The 25,822-nt window shown below is 44.7% G+C and overlaps 1 protein-coding gene across 1 annotated transcript; it reads left to right on the top strand.

The window, feature by feature from the left end:
* The first annotated feature begins 4,181 nt into the window (after positions 1–4,181).
* Positions 4,182–7,728, top strand: LOC139565210 (gastrula zinc finger protein XlCGF57.1-like). The gene is made up of 2 exons (XM_071385364.1): positions 4,182–4,568; positions 5,690–7,728. Exon 2 carries the CDS (start codon positions 5,864–5,866, stop codon positions 7,382–7,384), a length of 1,521 nt encoding a protein of 506 aa, XP_071241465.1. The 5' UTR covers positions 4,182–4,568; positions 5,690–5,863; the 3' UTR covers positions 7,385–7,728.
* The last annotated feature ends 18,094 nt before the right edge of the window (positions 7,729–25,822 follow it).

The following is a 25,822-nucleotide window of genomic DNA, read 5'->3' as shown; positions in this document are numbered from 1 at the left end:
TTCTTATACAACTTAAGGTAAACCTGAAAATCATGTAATATTCTGGGATTGTGTTTAGTCAGGAAGCGGTAGCAGAGTTTAGCATTTATTTTCAATGGAGCTAGGCAGTGGTCGGAATTCTATCCAAGCGGAGCGGTCGGCGATGCACGTGAAAGCCGCTCAGGAGAAGCGGAGAAAATAGGAATCTACTCTATTTGGGCGAACTCTGCCCCGTCCCATCGCTTCCTGTTTGGAAAGCCAATATATGCTCTGGGACATAACTGTTAGGTAGTGTACACACATGGTTATGATGAACCCAGGTGAAAAATAGGGATAGGGTTGAAGAGAATCGAAGGACCATGAATGCAATAAGCAATCTTAGGTGCTGGCTTAAGGCCGGTAGCAACCACTACAGAATGTCCGGTCAGAACAAGGACGAGGCAGATGTCCAGGTTAGGGGGAGATTAATGGAAGAAAATGTCCACATCCACACACATCTGACCACTCATGGTTCAGATAACTGAGAATCATGTAAAGTGAGAACTGACATTAACTATGGTTCTTTAAAAATATATACAGTATATCACAAAAGTGAGAGTAAACAAAAGTACTCACATTTTTGTAAATATTTGAGTATATCGTTTCATGTGACAACACTGAAGAAATGACACTTTGCTACAATGTAAAGTAGTGAGTGTACAGCTTGTATAACAGTGTAAATTTGCTGTCCCCTCAAAATAACTCACACAGCCTTTTAATGTCTAAACCGCTGGCAACAAAAGTGTGTACACCCCTAAGTGAAAATGTCCAAATTGGGCCCAAAGTGTCAATATTGTGTCTGGCCACCATCATTTTCCAGCACTGCCTTAACCCTCTTGGGCATGGAGTTCACCAGAGCTTCACAGGTTGCCACTGGAGTCCTCTTCCACTCCTCCATGACGACAACACGGAGCTGGTGGATGTTAGAGACCTTGCACTCCTCCACCTTCCGTTTGAAGATGCCCCACAGATGCTCAATAGGGTTTAGGTCTGGAGACATGCTTGGCCAGTCCATCACCTTTACCCTCAGCTTCTTTAGCAAGGCAGTGGTCGTCTTGGAGGTGTCTTTGGGGTCGTTATCATGTTGGCTACTGCCCTGCAGCCCAGTCTCCGAAGGGAGGGGATCATGCTCTGCTTCAGTATGTCACAGTACATGTTGGCATTCATGGTTCCCTCAATGAACTGTAGCTCCCCAGTGCCGGCAGCACTCATGCAGCCCCAGACCATGACACCACCATGCTTGACTGTAGGCAAGACACACTTGTCTTTGTACTCCTCACCTGGTTGCCGCCACACACGCTTGACACCATCTGAACCAAATAAGTTTATCTTGGTCTCATCAGACCACAGGACATGGTTCCAGTAATCTATGTCCTTAGTCTGCTTGTCTTCAGAAAACTGTTTGCGGGCTTTCTTGTGCATCATCTTTAGAAGAGGCTTCCTTCTGGGACGACAGCCATGCAGACCAATTTGATGCAGTGTACGGTGTATGGTCTGAGCACTGACAGGCTGACCCCCCACCCCTTCAACCTCTGCAGCAATGCTGGCAGCACTCATACGTCTATTTCCCAAAGACAACCTCTGGATATGACGCTGAGCACGTGCACTCAACTTCTTTGGTCGACCATGGCGAGGCCTGTTCTAAGTGGAACCTGTCCAGTTAAACCTCTGTATGGTCTTGGCCACCGTGCTGCAGCTCAGTTTCAGGGTCTTGGCAATCTTCTTATAGCCCAGGCCATCTTTATGTAGAGCAACAATTCTTTTTTTCAGATCCTCAGCGAGTTCTTTGCCATGAGGTGCCATGTTGAACTTCCAGTGACCAGTCAGTATGAGGGAGTGTGAGAGCGATGACACCAAATTTAACACACCTGCTCCCCATTCACACCTGAGACCTTGTAACACTAACGAGTCACATGACACCGGGGAGGGAAAATGGCTAATTGGGCCCAATTTGGACATTTTCACTTAGGGGTGTACTCACTTTTGTTGCCAGCGGTTTAGACATTAATGGCTGTGTGTTGAGTTATTTTGAGGGGACAGCAAATTTACACTGTTATACAAGCTGTACACTCACTACTTTACATTGTAGTAAAGTGTAATTTCTTCAGTGTTGTCACATGAAAAGATATACTCAAATATTTACAAAAATGTGAGGGGTGTACTCACTTTTGTGATATACTGTATGTATATATACAGTATATTTCACCTTTATTTAACCAGTTAGGCTAGTAGTCATTTACAACTGCGACCAAGATAAAGCAAAGCAGTGCGACAAACAGAGTTATACATGGACTAAACAAGCATACAATCAATAACACAATAGGAAAAAAAGGCTATATACAGTGTGTGCAAATGGCGTGAGGTGGTAAGGCAATAAATAGGCCATAGTAGCAAGTAATTATAATTTAGCAAATTAACACTGGAGTGATAGATGCAGATGATGTGCAAGTAGAAATACTGGTGTGCAAAAGAGCAGAAAAGTAAATAAAAACAATATGGGGATGGGGTAAGTAGAATGGATGGGCTATTTACAGATGGGCTAAGTACAGCTGCAGCGATCGGTTAGTTGCTTGGATGGCTGATGTTTAAAGTTAGTGAGGGAAATATAAGTCTCCAGCGATTTTTGCAATTCGTTCCAGTCATTGGCAGCAGAGAACTGGAAGGAAAGGCGGCCAAAGGAGGTGTTGGCTTGGGGATGACCAGTGAGATATACCCGCTGGAGCCGGTGCTACGGGTTGGTGTTGTTATCGTGACCAGTGAGCTGAGATAAGGCGGAGCTTTACCTAGCAGAGACTTAGATGACCTGGAGCCAGTGGGTCTGGCGACGAATATGTAGCGACGGCCAGCCTATTAGAGCATACAGGTCGCAGTGGTGGCTGGTATTGGGGCTTTGGTGACAAAACGGATGGCACTGTGATAGTGATGCTAGTCGGGCGGGCGGGTGCAGGCAGCGAACGGTTGAGAAGCATGCATTTAGTTTTACTAGTGTTTAAGAGCAGTTGGAGGCCACGGAAGGAGTGTTGTATGGCATTGAAGCTCGTTTGGAAGTTTGTTAACACAGTGTCCAAAGAAGGTCCAGATGTATACAGAATGGTGGCGTCTCCGTAGCGGTGGATCAGGGAATCACCCGCAGCAAGAGCGACATTGTTAATGTATACAGAGAAAAGAGAAGGCCCGAGAATTGAACCCTGTGGCACCTCCATAGAGACTGCCAGAGGTCCGGACAACATGCCCTCTGATTTGACACACTGAACTCTGTCTGAGAAGTAGTTGGTGAACCAGACGAGGCAGACATTTGAGAAGCCAAGGCTATTGAGCCTGCCGTTAAGAATGCAGTGATTGATAGTAAATGTAGCAATTATATGACAAGGGAACAACATTCCCACCTCTTTCATTGTCAATAATTAAATCACTGGTTTGAGAGCACAAAATCAACCAAAATAGCACTGCTAATAGCTCTAGATTTAAAATACTGTGATTGAAGAAAAATTGTTCAGAGATTAAATTATTTAAAAATGCAAGTTCATTATAATTTCTACACACTTTCTACCTGGTTTAAGTTGTTTATGTTCAGACTGGAGTATTTTTCCTTAAAAAAAAGATATATATATATACTTTTTTGGGACTCAGACACCCAAGACCCACTCGATACCTCCTGCGACTCAAATCAGGGACCCAGTTATTATTACCAACTCTAATATGTCTATGAAATATAACCATTTGGACATGTGTTGCTTTTATTAGCCATGGGTATATACATCTGGAGTGAACATGTAATTTAAACAATAAATAGTGGAGAGAAGTAGAAACAGAGAGAAGTACTGCAACAAAAAGTGCAAGTTAGACACTATTGAACTACTGGTATACTTTGAGTTTATGTCAAGTTACATGAATAATTAAAATATGTTATATATACGTTATTGGAAAATACAATCAAAGACGTTCCTTTATAGTTCAGTTACTGGCTTTATGTTCCACAATTGGCCCAGCGTCGTCCGGGTTTGGCCGGTGTAGGCCGTCATTGTAAATAAGAATTTGTTCTGTCTTGCCATGTTAAATAAATAAATACATAAAACATGTCTGTAATGTTTTTGCAAGCACTAGACTGGACTAAGACGTAGCCTGGGCGATTTACAAGAGTGGTCTCTGACAGGGCGTGGTGTCTGGTCTTTGACAATACTCTGATTGATTTACAACTGCGTTTATAAGCCGAGTCCATTGATCAGTGGAGAATGATACAATGTTGCGAGTGCCAACAATTCATATCAATATATGACGCGAGATGAATGCATGCTGCGCGCGCATTTACATCAGACGACGGAAGTGCACAGCAGAAACATCGAGGAAAAGCGACACAGAGAGTGAAAACGAAGCAGAATTAGTCAATGACAGAGAGAGGGAGTAAGGGAAAGAAAGGAGAGAAAGCAATACGGAGGCTGCAGGGTTGCGCGGTAGAGGTGGACGTGGCGGGTCGGGTTCAGTTTGAAGCCAAGCAACTGTGGCGACGGCGAGCCGAAGGCTAAAAAAGCCATGAATCGGAGAAACCGCAGGTAGCTATTGCTAGCTTGCTGTCTTTAGACTGATTTCTTTATTTTTCCACCTCTTTCTCATATGCCAGTGTGTGAATGTGTATGGCCCAGCACAGGTTTCGTAATTCGACACAATTTATTTAGTTTAACGACACTTGCCTAGTACTACCTGCACGGGTCCAGGATGCACGCTCAAAGTTAATAAAAAAAAAAGTAGCTAGTAACAGTACAGTATAGCTGTCCCACTTTCTTTCCTTCCTAGCTAACGTTACATGTCATCGAGTTAGTTAGGCGCATCTGTAAAGCTAGCTAGCTAGCTAGCTAGCAGCATCGACGTTAGCGATAAACAAGATGGCCACTGGCTAGCTAGTTAGCTAGAAATGGCATCTTGCCCTGTCTTTGTATGATAGTAGTCAGCTGGTAAACTGAAATATGCCCTTTTAAAAATCATGCAAAGAGTTGGCCGGTGAAAAAAATCCCCCCTCTGAAAAGTTTTTGCTGGTTGTAAGCGCTTCATATGTCACGCAATAGCTTGCTTATGGCCATCCTCAACCAACTGGGTGAGAAAAAAAAAATCACCGCCAGATTCTTGCAGCCAACTAGTGCATGATGTGCGTGGCGGGTTTGGCGTGCTACCTAGCTGGTCAGAACATGCAGGTATTGCATGAACACCCATGTTGTATCTTAGATTAAAGTCCTTAATTCTGGTAGCATGTGCTATTTAGATTTCAAGGCGAGTTATTGTATAGTAATCGAATTGATGAGCATGAATGTTGTGAAGTTAGAAGTAGCCAAAACTATTTCAGGACGTTCGGCTGCCAACTTCTCACCAGCCATCATTAAAACTTAAAAAATATAAGGCCTACTTCATTTTTCTAGAATGTCAGTACAGTTAAAATACGAACACAGTTCTCGAAGTTTGCACATCTCTATTGTCATTGCACATCTGTGTGTGTTTCTCATACATATAGCTTGCTTGCCACTAGGTATTGTGATTCTGTGTAACAATGTGTAGTTGTCTTTTTAGTATTCTGTGTGCTTGTTTTATTTGTGTAATTATAAGCCAATGTTATGAGTTGACAGACCTGTTTATTTTGTATTACTCTGAATTATTTCATATCCCGTGTCTTCTTTCATTCCAGGGGCTTCAAAGATAGGTGTTGCTCCTAACCCAAGGAAGAAGGCTTGGCATCAGAACAAGCTGTACTATCAGAGGGACACTCAAGTGGGCCAAGGCTCTTTTCAGGGCAAAGTAGTACTATTCTCTGATCCATTACGGGACTAACTGGAGACGGGTGCATAAGGACTCTGCAGCCATGGCAGAGTTAGAGACAGAGTGCATCACGCTAGGACTTGACACGCTGCAAGCATCAGAGTGTGGCTCACTGCCGCTGGATACACTTCGGCCTGAGTGCACCTCGCCAACCCTCCACCTGCTCTCGTCTGACTGCAGCACGCTCGGAACGCTGGCGGCAGAGATTGCAGAGCCCATGGTCATGCTGCCTTGCGTGAAGACTGAGCCTGCAGACGACCTGGACCCCATCCGCACCGTGGACCTGTCAGAGATCCAGCCATTGAGCACGGCGGAGCTGGGCCACGAACAGATCAAGATGGAGATCAGTGGGTTGGACTACATCAAGTCTGAGCACCACGTCCATGACCTCCACTGCTTCCACAGCTCTGAGTACGAGAGTGACTCGTATTCTATGAAGTCTCACTACGAGCCCAGCCTGGTGTTCGACTACATCACCCACGTGTCCGACAGCCTGGACTACATCAGGTCGGAACAGCACGCCGACCTGCAGTGTTATTACACCACCGAGCTCGGGGCCATCAAGACTGAGTATGAGCCCAACCTGATGTCCAACCACATCAAGACAGAGATGAGCCTAGAGTCCATCCACATGGCCGAGCTCCGGACCGAGCTAAACAAGCTCAGCCATGACGGGGTCATGGAAGGCCATAGACTGGACAACGAGTTCCCTGGCGCAGGAGGCCTCTACGAGCTGCAGTCCACCCATGCTGGCAAAGGCCCAGGCCACACAAGCCCGAAAGGGCATAGCACAACCCCACGCAAACCTCGTAACCTCAGTGGTGAGAAGCCTTTCTCTTGCACCCAGTGTGGGAAGAATTTCAGCACTCTGGGGAACCTCAAAACACACCAGCGTATTCATACAGGAGAGAGGCCATATACCTGCTCGCAGTGCGGCAAGAGCTTCGGCCAGGCAGGGAACCTGAAGAGGCACCAGCTTATTCACACGGGTCAGAAACCCTACGTCTGTGCCCACTGCCCCAAGGGCTTCACCAAAGCAGATGACCTCCGCTCACACCAGCGTCTACACACCGGCGAGAAGCCCTTCTGTTGCCTTCAGTGTGGGAAGAGCTTCAGTCAGTCCAAGGAGCTCAAAGCCCACCAGCTAAGCCACACCGGAGAGAGGCCTTTCTGCTGCCAACACTGTGGAAAGAGCTTCACCAAGGAAATGAGCTACCACAACCACCTGCAGATTCATACTGGTGAGAAACCGTACTGCTGCTCTCAGTGCGGGAAGACATTCAGCAACTCGGGGGTCCTCAAAACACACGAGAAGATACATTCCGGGGTGAGGCCATTCGGCTGCACACAGTGCGGTAAGAGCTTTGGCCGTTTGGGACATCTTAAAGCACACCAGCAAATCCACACTGGGGAGCGACCTTTCGCCTGCCTCCAGTGTGGGAAGAACTTCAGCCAGTCAGGCCATCTCAAAGCACATGAGCAAATTCACAAAAGAGAGAGATCAGACATGAGCAGCTCCAGCAGCAGTGGTGGTAGCAGCAGCCGCAGTACTGATAGTAGCTAAATACCTTTAACCTCTTCAAAGTATTATTCCTTTTTTTTATATATAAATACTATATATATGTTTTTCCTTACACTTTTCTTACATTTCATACATTTTGTGCTTTTTGCGTTATGTTCTTTGGGGGTCAACTTGACTGATTTGCTATTATGCAAATGTCTATGTTGGGATCAGTGAAGTTACTGAGGGACTTATAGAAAACTTTGTATCTGATCTGTATTGTAGTGAGTGCCATTCCAGTTTCTTTCCTCCAGAAAAATCACTCATTGTGTACAACCTTATTGATAACATGTAATTCCTAACCATGTACTGGAATTCATTATTAAAGAAACTAATGCAACACCAAATCTCTCCTTTCTTTTGTCTCGTCCTGAATTATGAACTTGTCTACCAGAGTGGCAAATGAATCTCTTTACTGGAGCATTGGTAACAGGTCAAGACCGAATGTTGCACCCTGACTGTATCGCCACTATGCTCATTATTATAAGTGTACAGATCTGAGAAAGTAGTATAGATACCGGTAGTAATATTTTACAGTAATCTTTCCACTACTAGTTAGCTGTTATGTAATAGGACATTCATTTATGTAGTTAAAATGGGTACTGTAGTATTTTCATTGTAGAAAAGCTGACTACCTCACTCCTTTGTTGTTTGTGTAAAAGTAAAGATACCTTAGTTGAAAATGACTCAAGTGAAAGTCACCCAGTAAAATACTACTTGAGTAAAAGTATTTGGTTTTAAATACACTTAAGTATCAAAAGTATAAATCATTTCAATTTGCTCATATTAGTCAAACCAAATGGCACAATTTTTATGTTTTTTACGTTTATGGATAGCCAGGGGTATGCTCCAACACAAACAAAGCATGTGTGTTTCGTGAGTCCAGATCAGAGGCAGTAGGGATAACCAGGGATGTTCTATTGATAAGTATTTTTGGGTGTCAGGGAAAATGTTTGGAGTAAAAAGTACATTATTTTCTTTAGGAATGTGGTGAAGTAAAAGTTGTCTAAAATATAAAGTACAGATACACTAAAAAAATTCTTAAGTAGTACTTTAAAGTAATTTTACTTTACACCACTGCCTGTTGGCATGTGATTTCATGGTCGTTTCTATAATTCTTAGTTATAACACTTAATTATTGCACATTCTACTGCTATGGCTCTATAGACATGTTTGCTCTGAGATACAGAATGAAGATACCAGTAACCACAGACAAGGTCATTTGATAATTTTTATCCTTCAACCACCAGCATGACATAGTTGGTAGGTTCACAATATCTTTGGCTGAATTTGAATGGACATTTACCCACATATCATGCTTCTTGAGTATTATACCTTTATAACAGATTCACTAGAACTCACACGTATGTTTAAGATGTAACAGGTTTATCCTGAAAATGAATGGAATTCATGTTGTAGTGATAAAGAATAGCTTTATTAGTTGATTTAGTTGGGTTGACCCCAGCTATGACTAGAACCTCATTCGGTGTGTGACTCGGTATGGCATGAGGCCATCTCAACCACCTCCTTTATCACAGTTACCACCGTGGAGCTGCTACTGCTGCAAGACAAACAGGAGAGACGGTGAGTCACAAACCTATAGCTTGTATTTTTCATTTCAATTTTTGTTTAATGAATTATTTCATTTAAAATATTTTCCCACCACATTGAGTCTCCATCCACCATGGTCACTGTCTTGGTTGTGGGGGAGTATCATCCACCGATGTTACTGCAAGACAAATAAGTTATAAAGAGATGAATGACATTCAAATATTGCACTGCCACAAAACCAACAGCATATCATACATTTTTAAGTCCTAACAGTTTTCCCACTCCAGGTCCAGACTAGCCCCTCTATCCTCCATCGTAGTGATCACGGTCGTGGTTGTGGTGGATGAGGACATTCCGCTGTTACTGCAAAACATATAAGAGCAAAGTAAGTTAATTAAATTAAAATACCAGAGGGCATCAAAACCTTTATTACTGTAATGTTATTTCACTTCAAACATTTTCCCACCTCAGACGATCCCTGCCGCTCACTACTTTCCCCATCATGGTCATGCTGGAGGACATTCCACCGCTGATAGACAAATAAGAGAAGAGATAGATAAAAAATAAACATTCACAAACAGGGCTTCAAAACTTTTATTCATATTTTTACCCCACCTCACACTACCCTCTCCTTCCAGTATTCTCCTGTATTCCGCATTCTCCATCTCCAGCCTGGTCTTGATGTCCAGCAGCATCTGGAATTCGTGTCCCTGATGCTCCAGGTAAGCCCTGAGATTTCCCAACTGTTCCTCCATGCTGGTGACCTGTATCTGATAATTAGACATGGTGGAGTAACGGCTCTGTCTCAAAGAGGTTACCTTCCACTGATGCTTTCTGTGACCGAACGGAAAGGCAATGAGTTTAATGCATATGGTATGGATACATCATGTGATTTCAGGTGGACAGCAAGAAATGTGAATGCAAAAAAAGTGTTATTATTTCTGTAATTTCTTGTGTGTTGCTTTATCACCCCACTCTAAAGTCATCTGAAAGTTAATGCATGTTTCGAATGAGGTCTTTTCAACACGACAGAATTTGTTTTTGCATCGGGGCACATTGTCCTTTTCTAGTATCCCACCATGCTCAACAAGGTCTGGAGCCCAATCTGCAGAGCTTGCAGCGTGCTCTTCACATCTCGGATCTCTGTGGAGGAGCTCTGCAGGATGTCCGTGCTGGTCATCACCTCCTTCGATAGTACCTCACTCTGTGGAGAAAAGTGTGAACATCAATCAAAAATCCAAGAATGACAAGATAGGACTGTTAGGAGTTGGATCATATAATATCCAATTTTGATAGTTTTATGAAAAGGACATTGTACCTAACAGTAAACACAGATGTGACTGTGAAATACCTGTATGTAATCACCACCTGTGTTGCTGCGTTTTGTGAGTGGAAACTGACTGAAATGAACAAAAATGTGTTCTTTGTCAAATGTTCAACATTTGTTTGAGTTGTTGTTTGTTATTGGAGGAGTGAGTGTTGGGAAAAGAAAGCCCCATCAAGTTAGACTTTTAGTTTTCCTCAAGACTGCTCATTTAAACTCAGCAACAACAACAAAAAACATCCTCTCACTGTCAACTGCGTTTATTTTCAGCAAACTTAACATGTGTAAGTATTTGTATGAACATAAGATTCAACAACTGAGACATAAACAGAACAAGTTCCACAGACATGTCACTAACAGAAATGGAATACTGTGTCCCTGAACAAAGGGGGGGTCAAAATCGAAAGTAACAGTCCGTATCTGGTGTGGCCACCAGCTGCATTAAGTACTGCAGTGCATCTCCTCCTCATGGACTACACCAGACATGCCAGTTCTTGCTGTGAGATGTTACCCCACTCTTCCACCAAGGCACCTGCAAATTCCCGGACATTTCTGGGGGGAATGGCCCTAGCCCTCACCATCCGATCCAACAGGTCCCAGATGTGCTCAATAGGATTGAGACCCGGGCTCTTCGCTGGCCATGGCAGAACACTGACACTCCTGTCTTGCAGCAAATCACACACAGAATGAGCAGTATGGCTAGTGACATTGTCATGCTGGAGGGTCATGTCAGAATGAGCCTGCAGGAAGGGTACCACATGAGGTAGGAGGATGTCTTCCCTGTAACGCACAGCGTTGAGATTGCCTGCAATGACAACAAGCTCAGTCCGATGATGCTGTGATACACTGCTCCAGACCATGACGGACCCTCCACCTCCAAATCGATCCCGCTCCAGAGTACAGGCCTCGGTGTAACGCTCATTCCTTCAACGATAAACGTGAATCCGACCATCACTCCTGGTGAGACAATACCGCGACTCGTCAGTGAAGAGCACTTTTTGCCAGTCCTCTCTGGTCCAGCGACAGTGGGTTTGTGCCCATATGCGACGTTGTTGCCGGTGATGTCTGGTGAGGACCTGCCTTACAACAGGCCTACAAGCCCTCAGTCCAGCCTCTCTCAGCCTATTGCGGACAGCCTGAGCACTGATGGAGGGATTGTGCGTTCCTGGTGTAACTCGGGCAGTTGTTGTTGCCATCTCAGCTCACTGGTCACGATAACAACACCCATGCGTAGCATGCGCTCCAGTAGGTATATCTCACTGGTCATCCCCAAAGCCAACACCTCGTTTGGCCGCCTTTCCTTCCAGTTCTCTGCTGCCAATGACTGGAACAAATTGCAAAAATCGCAGAAGTTGGAGACTTATATCTCCCTCACTAACTTTAAACATCAGCTATCTGAACAGCTAACCGATCGCTGCAGCTGTACATTGCCCATCCGTAAATAGCCCATCCAATCTACCTACCCCATCCCCATGTTATTTTTATTTACTTTTTTGCTCTTTTGCACACAAGTATTTCTACTTGCACATCATCATCTGTACATGTGCTCCCGCACATTGGCTAACCGGGCTATCTGCATTGTGTCCCGCCACCCACCACCCGCCAACCCCTCTTTTACGCTACTGCTACTCTCTGTTCATAATATATGCATAGTCACTTTAACCATATCTACATGTACATACTACCTCAATCAGCCTGACTAACCAGTGTCTGTATGTAGCCTCACTACTTTTATCGCCTCGCTACTGTATATAGCCTGTCTTTTTACTGTTGTTTTTATTTCTTTACTTACCTATTGTTCACCTAATACCTTTTTTGCACTATTGGTTAGAGCCTGTAAGCAAGCATTTCACCTTAAGGTCTACACTTGTTGTATTCGGTGCACGTGACAAATAAACTTTGATTTGATTTATCACTCCAGTGTTAATTTGCTAAATTGTAATTACTTTGCCACTATGGCCTATTTATTGCCTTACCTCCTCATGCCATTTGCACACACTATATATACATTTTTTTATATTGTGTTATTGACTGTACGTTTGTTTATTCCATGTGTAACTCTGTGTTGTTGTTTGTGTCGCACTATTTTGCTTTATTTTGTCCAGGTCGCAGTTGTAAATGAGAACTTGTTCTCAACTGGCCTACCTGGTTAAATAAAGGTGAAATTAAAATAAAAATCCTATACCTGTCCCGCAGGTGTGATGTTCGGATGTACCGATCCTGTGCAGGTGTTGTTACACGTGGTCTGCCACTGCGAGGACGATCAGCTGTCCGTCCTGCCTCCCTGTAGCGCTGTCTTAGGCGTCTCACAGTACGGACATTGCAATTTATTGCCCTGGCCACATCGGCAGTCCTCATGCCTCATTGCAGCATGCCTAAAGCACGTTCACGCAGATGAGCAGGGACCCTGGGCATCTTTCTTTTGGTGTTTTTCAGAGTCAGTAGAAAGGCCTCTTTAGTGTCCTAAGTTTTCATAACTGTGACCTTAATTGGCTACCGTTTGTAAGCTGTTAGTGTCTTAACGATCGTTCCACAGGTGCATGTTCATTAATTGTTTATGGTTCATTGAACAAGCATGGGAAACAGTGTTTAAACCCTTTACAATGAAGATCTGTGAAGTTATTTAGATTTTTTGCTGAGTTTATGTTTGTCATTATTATATATCCATGAAAAGGGATTTCACACTTCCCGGTTCAGTTGCCATACGATTCATGTGGACTGACAGAGGTAGCTGTTACAGTAAATCTATGCCCTCATGATGTCTTCTAATAGCTCAGGTCCCCATAACTCACCTCATGTTTTTTCTTCAAGGAAGCCAGATGTTCCATCAGCCCCTTGATCGACACAGTCTGGTCCTTGGAGAAATGTAACTTGTCCAGAACCTTCCTTAGCCCTTCCATGTCTAGCTCCACTGACTGACGTATGGACAGCTCAGTCTCATATCTATGTAGAGGAGTTAGGCGTCACTGACTTCAATAGGCAGTCTATAATCTTGAAACATATTCTGCAACAACACATGAATGCCTCATAACTAATATTACTGTCCATATGAATATGTCCAAACATATTGTTGTAGTGTAAGAGGTCTTTTAACCTTTTACAAAGCATAAAAATGAATTCAGTCTATTTCCTTTAGTTAGACGAAGTTAGATTATTCTATTTGATATACAGTATACACTAAGTGTACAAATCATTATGAACACCTGCTCTTTCCATGACACAGAATGACCAGGTGAATCCAGGTGAAAGCTATGATACCTTATTGATGTCAATTGTTAAATCCACGTCAATCAGTGTGGAGGAAAGGGAGGAGACAGATTAAAGAAGGATTTTTAAAGAAGTCTGAAGACAATTGAGAAATGGATTGTGTATGTGTGCCATTCGGAATATGAATGGGCAATACACACTATTTAAGTGCCTTTGAATGGGGTATGGCAGTAGGTGCCAGGCGCACCTACTTCCTACCAAAGAGCTCAGTGACTTTCAACGTGTCACTGTCATAGGATACCACCTTTCCAACAAGTCAGTCATTCAAATTTATTCCCTGCTAGAGCTGCCCCGGTCAACTGTAAGTGCTGTTGTTGTGAAGTGGAAACATCTAGGAGCAACAACGGCTCAGCTACGAAGTGGTAGGCCACACAAGCTCACAGCGATTAAAAATTCGGTTGGCACTCTCACTAACGAGTTCCAAACTGTCTCTGGAAGCAACATCAGCACAAGAACTGTTCGTCGGGAGTTTAATGAAATGGGCTTCCATGGCCGAGCAGCCGCACACAAGCCGAAGATCACCATGCGCAATGCCAAGCGTTGGCTGGAGTGGTGTAAAACTTGCCGCCATTGGACTCTATAGCAGTGGAAACGCGTTCTCTGGAATGATGAATCATGCTTCACCATCTGGCAGTCCGATGGACGAATCTGGGTTTGGCGGATGCCAGGAGAACGCTACCTGCCCCAATGCATAATGCCAACTGTAAAGTGTGGTGGAGGAGGAATAATGATCTGGGGCTGTTTTTCATGGTTTGAGCTAGGCCCCTTAGTTCTTGCTCCCAGCCTATAGACAGAAACTAAAACAGAAAACGCCCGTGCTCAGGTCTGTTCAACGCTGATCCAACCAATCGGATTACACGCTTCAAGATTGCTTCCATCAGGTGGACTGGGATATGTTCCGGATAGCCTCAGACAACAACATTGATGTATACGCTGATTCAGTGAGCAAGTGCATCGGAGATGTTGTACCTACGGTGACTACTAAAACCTTCCCCAACCTTCCCCAATTGATGGCAGCATTGATGGCGCAAAACTGAAAATGCAAACCACTGCTTTTAATCATGGCAAGGCGACCGGGAACATAAAGGAATACTAACAGTGTAGCTATTCAGTGAAATTAAACAAATTCTTTGCTCGCTTTGAGGACAATACTGTGCCACTGACATGGCCCGCTACCAAAACCTGCGGCCTCTCCTTTACCGTGGCCAACATGAGTAAAACATTTAAACATGTTAACCCTCGCAAGGATGCCGGCCCAGACGGCATCCCTAGCCGTGTCCTCAGAGCATGCGCAGACCAGCTGGCTGGTGGGTTTACAGACATATTCAATCAATCCCTATCCCAGTCTGCTGTTCACACATGCTTCAAGAAGGCCACCATTGTTCCTGTTCCCAAGAAAGCTAAAGTAACTGAGCTAAACGACTATCGCCCCATAGCACTCACTTCCATCATCATGAAGTGCTTTGAGAGACTAGTCAAGGATTATATCACCTCCACCCTACCAGACACCCTAGACCCACTCCAATTTGCTTACCGCCCCAATAGGTCCACAGACGACGTAATCACACTGCACACTGCACACTGCCCTAACCCATCTGAACAAGAGGAATACCTACAGTATGTAAGAATGCTGTTCATCGATTACAGCTCAGCATTTAACACCACAGTACCCTCCAAACTCGTCATTAAGATCGAGACCAAGGGTCTCGACCACGCCCTATGCAACTGGGTCCTGGACTTTCTGACGGGCATCCCCAGGTAGGTGAGGGTAGGAAACAACATCTCCACCCCGCTGATCCTCAACACTGGGGCCCCACAAGGGTGCATGCTCAGCCCTCTCCTGTACTCCCTGTTCACCCATGACTGCGTGGCCATGCACGCCTCCAACTCAATCATCAAGTTTGCAGACGACACTACAGTGGTAGGTTTGATCACCAACAACGACGAGATGGCCTACAGGGAGGAGGGTGAGGGCCCTCGGAGTGTGGTGTTAGGAAAATAACATCACACTCAACGTCAACAAAACAAAGGAGATTATCGTGGACTTCAGGAAACAGCAGAGGGAGCACCCCCCTATCCCCATCGATGGGACAGTAGTGGAGAAGGTGGAAAGTTTTAAGTTCCTCGGCATATACATCACGGACAAACTGAAATGGTCCACCCACACAGACAATATGGTGAAGAAGGCGCAACAGCGCCTCTTCAACCTCAGGAGGCTGAAGAAATGTGGCTTGTCACCAAAAACACTCTTTTACAGATGCACAATCGAGAGCATCCTGTCGGGCTGTTTCACTGCCTGGTACGGCAACTGCTCCGCCCACGACCGGAAGGCACTCCAGAGGCTAGTGTCGGTCTGCACAACGCATCACCGGCGGCAAACTACCTGCCCTCTAGGACACCTACACCACCCGATGTCACAGGAAGGCCAAAAAGATCATAAAGGACAACAACCACCCGAGCCTGTTCACCCCGCTATCATCCAGAAGGCGAGGTCAGTACAGGTGCATCAAAGCTGGGACCGAGAGACTGTTAAACAGCTATCACTATCATTGAGTGGCTGCTGCCAACATACTGACTCAAATCTCTAGCCACTTTAATAATAAAAAATTGAATGTAATAAATGTATCTCTAGTCACTTTAAACAATGCCACTTCATATAATGTTTACACACCGTACATTACTCATCTCATATGTATATACTGTAATCTATACCATCTACTGCATCTTGCCTATGCTGCACGGCCATCGTCATCCATATATTTATATGTACATATTCTTATTCATTCCTTTACAATTGTCTGTATAAGGTAGTTGTGGAATTGTTATTTTACTTGTTAGATATTACTGCACGTCGGAACTAGAAGGACAAGCATTTCGCTACACTCACATTAACATCTGCTAACCATGTGTATGTGACCAATAAAATGTGTTTTGATGGGAAATCTTAACGGCACTGCATGCAATGACATTCTAGAGGATTCTGTACTTCCAATTTTGTGGCAACAGTTTGGAGAATGTCCTTTCCTGTTTCAGCATGAAAATGCCCCTGTGCTCAAAGCGAACGCCCATACAGAAATGGTTGGTCGAGATCGGTGTAGACGAACTTGACTGGCCTGCACAGAGCCCTGGCCTCAACCCCATCGAACACCTTTTTAGATAAATTGGAATGCTGACTGCGAGCCAAGCCTAACCACCAACTAATGCTCTTGTGGCTGAATGGACCAAGTCCCCTCAGCAATGTTCCAACATCTATAAGAAACCCTTTCCAGAAGAGTGGAGGCTGTTATAGCAGCAAAGGGGGGACCAACTCTATATTAATACCCATAATCTTGGAATGAGATGTTCGACGAGCAGGTGTCCACATAGTTTTGGTCATGTAGTGTATACTGGTAGCTGCCAAAATAAAGGAAACACATTATTAGCATTCTCACAACCAGCTTCATGAGGTAGTCACCTGGAATGCATTTAAATGAACTGATGTGCTTTCTTAAAAGTTAATTTGTGCAATTTCTTTCCTTCTTAATGCTTTTGAGCCAATCAGTTGTGTTGTGACAAGATAGGGGGGTATACAGAAGACAGCCCTATTTGGTCAAATACCAAGTCCATATTATGGCAAGAACAGCTCAAATAGACAAAGAGAAATTACAGTCCATCATTACTTTAAGACATGAAGGTCAGCCAATCCGGAAAATGTCAAGAACTTTGAACGTTTCTTCAAGTGCAGTTGCAAAAACCATCAAGCGCTATGATGAAACTGGCTCTCATGAGGACCGCCACAGGAAAGGAAGACCCAGAGTTACCTCTGCTGCAGAGGATAAGTTCATTAGAGTTACCAGCCTCAGAAATTGCAGTCCAAATAAATACTTCACCGAGTTCAAGTAACACACACATCAACATCAACTGTTCAGAGGAGACTGCGTGAATCAGGCCTTCATCGTCGAATTGCTGCAAAGAAACCACTACTAAAGGACACCAATAATAAGAAGAGAATTTCTTGGGCCAAGAAACACGAGCAATGGACATTAGACCGGTGGAAATGTGTCCTTTGGTCTGGAGTCCAAATTGGATATTTTTGGTTCCAACTGCTATGTCTTTGTGAGACGCGGTGTGGGTGAACGGATGATCTCCGCATGTGTATTTCCCACCGTAAAACATGGAGGAGGTGGTGTTATGCTGTGGGTGTGCTTTGCTGGTGACACTGTCTGTGATTTATTTAGAATTCAAGGCACACTTAACCAGCATTCTGCAGCGATACGCCATCCCATCTGGTTTGGGCTTAGTGGGACTATCATTTGTTTTTCAACAGGACAATGACCCAACACACCTCCAGGTTGTGTAAGGGCTATTTTACCAAGAAGGAAAGTGATGGAGTGCTGCATCAGATGACCTGGCCTCCACAATCCCCTGACCACAACCAACTTGAGATGGTTTGGGATGAGTCAGACCGCAGAGTGAAGGAAAAGCAGCCAACAAGTGCTCAGCATATGTGGGAACTCCTTCAAGACTGTTGGAAAAAATAATTCCGGGTGAAGCCGGTTGAGAGACTGCCAAGAGTATTCAAAGCTGTCATCAATGAAATTGACTTATAAAGCCCTTCTTACATCAGCCGATGTCACAAAGTGCTATACAGAAACCCAGTCTAAAACCCCAAACAGCAAGCAATGCAGATGTAGAAGCAAGCTGGCTAGGAAAATTTCCCTAGAAAGGCAGGAACCTTGAAAGAAACCTAGAGAGAAACCAGGGACTGAGGGGCGGCCAGTCCTCTTCTGGCTGTGCCGGGTGGAGATTATAACAGTACATGGCCAAGATGTTCAAACGTTCATAGATGACCAGCAGGGTCAAATAATAATAATCACAGTGGTTGTAGAGGGTGCAACAGGTCAGCACCCCAGGAGTAAATGTCAATTAGCTTCTCATATCCGATCATTCAGAGTTAGAGACAGCAGGTGCAGTAGAGAGAGAGAGTCGAAAACAGCAGGTCCGGGACAAGGTAGCACGTCCCGTGAACAGGTCAGGGGACAGCAAGGAGTCATCAGGCCAGGTAGTTCTGAGGCATGGTCCTAGGGCTCAGGTCCTTCGAGAGAAGAGAAAGAGAAAAAGAAAGAGAGCGAGAAAGAGAGAGAATTAGAAGGAGCATATGTAACGGATGTGAAATGGCTAGCTAGTTAGCGGGTACGCGCTAGTAGCATTTCAATCAGTTACGTCACTTGCTCTGAAACCAATATGTAGTGTTGCCCCTTGCTCTGCAAGGGCCGCGGCTTTTGTGGAGCGATGGATAACGATGCTTCGTGGGTGTCAGTTGTTGATGTGTGCAGAGGGTCCCTGGTTCGCGCCCGTGTCGGGGCGAGGGGACGTACTAAAGTTATACTGTTACATTGATGCTGTTGACCCGGATCACTGGTTGCTGCGGAAAAGGAGGAGGTTGAAAGGGGGGTGAGTGTAACGGATGTGAAATGGCTAGCTAGTTAGCGGGTACGCGCTAGTAGCATTTCAATCAGTTACGTCACTTGCTCTGAAACCAATATGTAGTGTTGCCCCTTGCTCTGCAAGGGCCGCGGCTTTTGTGGAGCGATGGATAACGATGCTTCGTGGGTGTCAGTTGTTGATGTGTGCAGAGGGTCCCTGGTTCGCGCCCGTGTCGGGGCGAGGGGACGTACTAAAGTTATACTGTTACACATACTTAAGATTCACACAGGACACCAGATAAGACAGGAGGAATACTCCAGATATAACAGACTGACCCTAGCCCCCGACACATAAACTATTGCAGCATAATTACTGGAGGCTGAGACAGGAGAGGTCAGGAGACACTGTGGCCCCACCCAACGATACTCCCGGACAGGGCCAACCAGGCAGGATATAACCCCACCCACTTTGCCAAAGCACAGCCCCCACATCACTAGAGGGATATCTTCAACCACCAACTTACTACTACGAGACAAGGCCGAGTATAGCCCACGAAGATCTCCCCCACGGCACGAACCCAGACAGGAAGATCACGTCAGTGACTCAACCCACTCAAGTGACACACCCCTCCTAGGGACGGCATGGAAGAGCACCAGTAAGCCAGTGACTCAGCCCCCGTAATAGAGTTAGAGGCAGAGAATTCCAGTGGAGAGAAGGGAACCGGACATGCAGAGACAGCAAGGGCGGTTCGTCGCTCCAGTGCCTTCCCGTTGCTCTTCACACCCCTGGGCCAGACTACACTCAATCATAGGACCTACTGAAGAGATGAGTCTTCAATAAAGACTTAAAGGTTGAGACCGAGTCTGCGTCTCTCACATGGATAGGCAGACCATTCCATAAAAATGGAGCTCTATAGGAGAAAGCCCTGCCTCCAGCTGATTGCTTAGAAATTCTAGGGACAATAAGGAGACCTGCATCTTGTGACCATAGCATACGTGTAGGTATGTACAGCAGGACCAAATCGGAAAGATAGGTAGGAGCAAGCCCATGTAATGCTTTGTAGGTTAGCAGTAAAACACTGAAATCAACCCTAGCCAGGAAGCCAGTGTAGAGAGGCTAGCACTGGAATAATATGATCACATTTTTTGGTTCTAGTCAAGATTCTAGCAGCCGTGTTTTAGTACTAACTGAAGTTTATTTAGTGCTTTATCCGGGTAGACGTGAAGTAGAGCATTGCAGTAGTATAATCTAGAAGTGACAAAAGCATGGATGAATTTTTATGCATCATTTTTGGACAGAAAGTTTCAGATTTTTGCAACGTTACATAGATGGAAAAAAGCTGTCCTTGAAACAGTCTTGATATGTTTGTCAAAAGAGAGATCAGGGTCCAGAGTAACACCGAGGTCCTTCACAGTTTTATTTGAGACGACTGTTCAACTATCAAGGTTAATTGTCAGATCCAACAGAAGATCTCTTAAAAATCTCTTAAATTTAAAAGTAAAACATTTGCCACCATACTTTTCCTTATGTCTGAAACACAGGCTTCCAGGGAGGGCAATTTTGTTGTTTCACCATGTTCCATTGAAATGTACAGCTGTGTATTGTCCGAATTGCAGTGAAAGTTAACATTATGCTTCTGAATGACATGACCAATAGGTAAAATATATAGTGAAAACAATAGTGGTCCTAAAACAGAACCTTGAGGAACACTGAAATTTACTGTTGATTTGTCAGAAGACAAACCAGCCACAGAGACAAACTGATATCGTTCCGAGAGATAAGATCTAAACCAGGCCAGAACTTGTCCATGTAGACCAATTTGGGTTTCCAATCTTTCCAAAAGAATGTGGTGATCGATGGTATCAAAAGCAGCACTAAGGTCTAGGAGCACGAGGACAGATGCAGAGCCTTGGTCTAACGCCATTAAAAGGTAATTTACCACCTTCACGAGTGCAGTCTCAGTGCAATGATGGAGTCTAAACCCAGACTGAAGCGTTTCGTATACATTGTTTGTCTTCAGGAAGGCAGTGAGTTGCTGCGCAACAGCTTTTTCCCCCAAAATTGAGAGGAATGGGAGATTTGATGTAGGCCAATTGTTTTTTAAATATTTTCTGGGTCAACATTTGGCTTTTACAAGAGAGACTTTATTACTGACACTTTTTGTGAGTTTGGTACACATCCGGTGGATAGGGAGCCGTTTATTATGTTCAACATAGGAGGGCCAAGCACAGGAAGCAGCTCTTTCAGTAGTTTAGTTGGAATAGGGTTCACCATGCAGCTTGAAGGTTTAGATGCCATGACTATTTTCATCAATGTGTAAAGAGATATAGTATTAATAAACTTGAGTGTCTCCCTTGATCCTTGGTCCTGGAAGTGTTGTGCAGACTCAGGTCAACTGAGCTTTGGAGAAATACGCAGATTTAAAGAGTCCATAATTTGCTTTCTAATGATCATGATCTTTTTGTCAAAGAAGTTCATTCATTTTTCACTGCTGAAGTGAAAGCCATCCTCTGTTGGGGAATGCTGCTTTTTAGTTAGCTTTGCGACAGATTCAAAAATAAATTTTGGATTGTTCTTATTCTCCTCAATTAAGTTGGAAAAATAGGATGACCGAGCAGCAGTGAGGGCTCTTCAATACTGCACGGTGCTGTCTTTCCAAGCTAATCGTAAGACTTCCAGTTTGGTGTAGCGCCATTTCCGTTCCAATTTTCTGGAAGCTTGCTTCAGGGCTCTGTATTTTCTGTCTACAAGGGAGATAGTTTCTTATGACAAATGTTTTTTGTTTTTAGGGGTGTGACTGCATCTAGGGTATTATGCAAGGTTAAATTAATTTCCACAGTTAGGTGGTTAACCATTTGTTTTACTCTGACGTCCTTGGGTAGATGGAGGGAGTCTGGAAGGGCATCTAGGAATCTTTGGGTTGTCTGAGAATTTATAGCACGGCTTTTGATGATCCTTGGTTGGTGTCTGAGCAGATTATTTGTTGCGATTGCAAACGTAATAAAATGGTGGTTCGATAGTCCAGGATTATGAGCAAAAACATTAAGATCCACAATATTTATTCCACGGGAAAGAACTAGGTCCAGAGTATGACCGTGGCAGTGAGTAGGTCCGGAGACATGTTGGACAAAACCCACTGTGTCAATGATGGCTCCGAAAGCCTTTTGGAGTGGGTCTGTGGACTTTTCCATGTGAATATTAAATTAGAATATTATCTGCCATGACTACAAGGTCCGATAGGAATTCAGGGAACTCAGTGAGGAACGCTGTATATGGCCCAGGTAGCCTGTAAACAGTAGCTATAAAAAGTGATTGAGTAGGCTGCATAGATTTCATGACTAGAAGCTCAAAAGACGAAACGCAGTCTTTTTTTGGTGTAAATTTAAATTTGGTATCGTAAATGTTAGCAACACCTCCGCCTTTGCGGGATGAGCGGGGGATATGGTCTCTAGTGTAACCATGTTTCAGTCAGGCCAATCACATCAAGATTGTGATCAGTGATTATTTCATTAACTATAACTGCCTTGGAAGTGAGGGATCTAACATTAAGTAGCCCTATTTTGAGATGTGAGATATTACAATCTCTTTCAATAATGACAAGAATGGAGGAGGTCTTTATTCCAGTGAGATTGTTAACGCGAACACCGCCATGTTTAGTTTTGGCCAACCTAGATCGAGGCATAGACACAGTCTCAATGGAGATAGCTGAGTTGACTACACTGACTGTGCTAGTGGCAGACTCCACTAAGCTGGCAGGCTGGCTAACAGCCTGCTGCCTGGCCTGCACCCTATCTCATTGTGGAGCTAGAGGAGTTATCAAGACAAAGGGTGGCTACTTTGAAGAATCTCAAATATAAAATGTATTTTGATTTGTTTAACACTTTTTTGGTTACTACATGATTCCATATGTGTTATTTCATAGTTTTGATGTCTTCACTATTATTCTACAACATAAAAAAATATGAAAATAAAGAAAAACCCTTGAATGAGTAGGTGTTCTAAAACTTTTGACCTGTAGTGTATATATATGTAACAATGCGGAGGGCTCCGTGTAGCTCTGTATAGCTTGACATGATTGGTTGACGATAGGTGGGGGTGGGAGGTCCAGTATAAACACAAACTTCCTTCCTTGACAACTTCCTTCACATAAGTGCAAGAAGTATAAATGCTTTTACTACCCCGCCCAACAGCTCCGCACCCCCCACAGCTACTTGCCCAAGCCTCCCCAGCTTCTCCTTCACCCAAATCCAGATAGCAGATGTTCTGAAATAGCTGCAAAACCTGGACCTCTTCAAATCTGCTGGGCTAGACAATCTGGACCCTCTCTTTCTAAAATGATCCGCCGCCATTGTTGCAACCCTTATTACCAGTCTGTTCAACCTCTCTTTCGTATCATTCAAGATTCCTAAAGATTGGAAAGCTGCCGCGGTCCGAGCTGGTCACGGGTGCACCTTAGCCACGCTCAAGGTACTAAACGATATCATAACCGCCATTGATAAAAGACAGTACTGTGCAGCCGTCTTCATCGACCTGGCCAAGGATTTTGACTCTGTCAATCCCCGTATTCTTATCGGCCAACTCAACAGCCTTGGTTTCAATGATGTCGCTCTTGCTGCGGGGTGATTCCTTGATCCACCTCTACGCAGACGACACCATTCTGTATACATCTGGCCATTCTTTGGACACTGTGTTAACAAACCTCCAAACGAGCTTCAATGCCATACAACACTCTTTCCGTGGCCTCCAACTGCTCTTAAACTCTAGTAAAACTAAATGCATGCTCTTCAACCGATTGCTGCCCGCACACGCCCGCCCGACTAGCATCACTACTCTGGAAGGTTCTGACTTAGAATATGTGGACAACTACAAATACCTAGGTGTCTGGTTAGACTGTAAACTCTCCTTCCAGACTCATATTAAGCATCTCCAATCCAAAATTAAATCTAGAATCGGCTTCCTATTTCACAACAAAGCCTCGTTCACTCACGCTGTCAAACATAAAACTGGCTATCCTACCGATCCTTGACTTCGGCGATGTCATTTACAAAATAGCCTCCAACACTCTACTCAGCAAACTGGATGCAGTCTATCACAGTGCCATCCGTTTTGTCACCAAAGCCCCATATACCAGCCACCACTGCGACCTGTATCCTCTCGTCGGCTGGCCCTCACTACATATTCGTCACCAGACCCACTGGCTCCAGGTCATCTATAAGTCTTTGCTAGGTAAAGCTCCGCCTTATCTCAGCTCACTGGTCACCATAACAACACCCACCCGTAGCACGTGCTCCAGCAGGTATATCTCACTGGTCATCCCCATAGCCAACACCTCCTTTGGCTGCCTTTCCTTCCAGTTCTCTGTTGCCAATGACTGGAACGAATTGCAAAAATCGCTGAAGTTGGAGACTTATATCTCCCTCACTAGCTCTAAGCATCAGCTATCTGAGCAGCTCACTGATCGCTGCAGCTGTACACAGCCCATCTGTAAATAGCCCATCCAATCTACCTACCTCATCCCCATATTGTTCTTATTTACTTTTTTTGTACACCAGTATTTCTACTTGCACATCATCGTCTGCACATCTTTCACTCCAGTGTTCATTTGCTGAATTGTAATTACTTCACCACTATGGCCTATTTATTGCATTACCTCCTTACTCCATTTGCACACACTGTATATAGATTTTTCTATTGTTATTGGCTGTATGTTTGTTTATCCCATGTGTAACTGTGTGTTGCTGTTTTTTGTTGCACTGCTTTACTTTATCTTGGCCAGGTCGCAGTTGTAAATGAGAACTTGTTCTCAACTGGCCTACCTGGTTAAATAAAGATGAAATAAAATGTTTTTAAAAAATACTGCAGAGGCTGTATCACAGTAAATGCTATATGGTCACTGCAGAAGGCAGATTTACCATGCAGAGCCTTTTACCCATACAAACGAATGGAAGTACTGAGGTAGTTTTGTGGCAACAAAAATAAGGGGTTAAATACGTAAAAAAAAAATCTGACCTCTTCTCCCTCCTACGTTCCCGTAGCCGACCATCGATCCGGATGGTTAAAGTGATGAGTGAGTCGAGATCCGTCGGTAGTTCCCGGGCTGCCAGATCATCCTTTACCTCCTCCGGTAATCCATGCAGGAACGTGTCAAACAGCGCTTCCGGGTTCCAGGCATCCTCCGCTGCTAGCGTGCGGAAATCCACCGCATAGTCTGCCACACCGAGGGAGTCCTGCTGAAGCTGTAGTAACTTCCGGGCAGCCTCTCTCCCGGACACCGTAGCCTTAAACTTTTCTCACCTCCGACACAAATACCTCCTATACCTCGTATCTTCGAGCGGTCGAAGGGAAACGAAGAAGGCTGCAGCTCGAAAACGAGGAAGCACTGGGAGAGAAATGCCAGGCAGGTTCTGGAATCTCCATCGTTGCGCTCCGGGGGAGGTAAGCGGGGTTCCCGGGAAACCGGGGTGACGGCGCTGCTACCAGCCCGGTTACTGAGGGGCTGGGAGGTTACTGTCGTGGTAGACTGCCTAGTAAGCAACCCACGGAATTGCTCCCGCAAAGCATCCAATGCTAGGTCGTGACGTTTGGCCACATCCTGGAACCCTTCCATCAGACGTCAAAGTAACACCTCGTGTCTACCAATGAGGGCTCCTTGGGAGGAGATGGCATTGCGGAGCTGGTCCAAGTCTGCTGGGTCAGTCAGGGCCAGTTCGTACTATCACGTTTCGGGTAAGACCCAAGTGCAGACTGTGTGATGTAACAATATTTATTACAACAACAGGGGCAGGCAAATGACAGGTCAAGGCAGGCAGGGGTCGGTAATCCAGAGTAGGGGCAAAAACACCAGGCGGCAGGCTCAGGGTCAGGGGGAGGCAGAGTGGTCAGGCAGGCGGGAT

The sequence above is a fragment of the Salvelinus alpinus genome, chromosome 36 (assembly GCF_045679555.1).
Source record: "Salvelinus alpinus chromosome 36, SLU_Salpinus.1, whole genome shotgun sequence".
In the NCBI taxonomy this organism is placed as follows: Eukaryota; Metazoa; Chordata; class Actinopteri; order Salmoniformes; family Salmonidae; genus Salvelinus; species Salvelinus alpinus.
The sequence above is the reverse complement of the archived record's forward strand: the minus strand, read 5'-3'. Positions and strand labels throughout refer to the sequence as shown.

Excerpts from the sequence above, each read along its gene's own strand:
- LOC139565210 (XM_071385364.1), top strand. The coding sequence starts at position 5,864 with ATGGCAGAGTTAGAGACAGAGTGCATCACGCTAGGACTTGACACGCTG.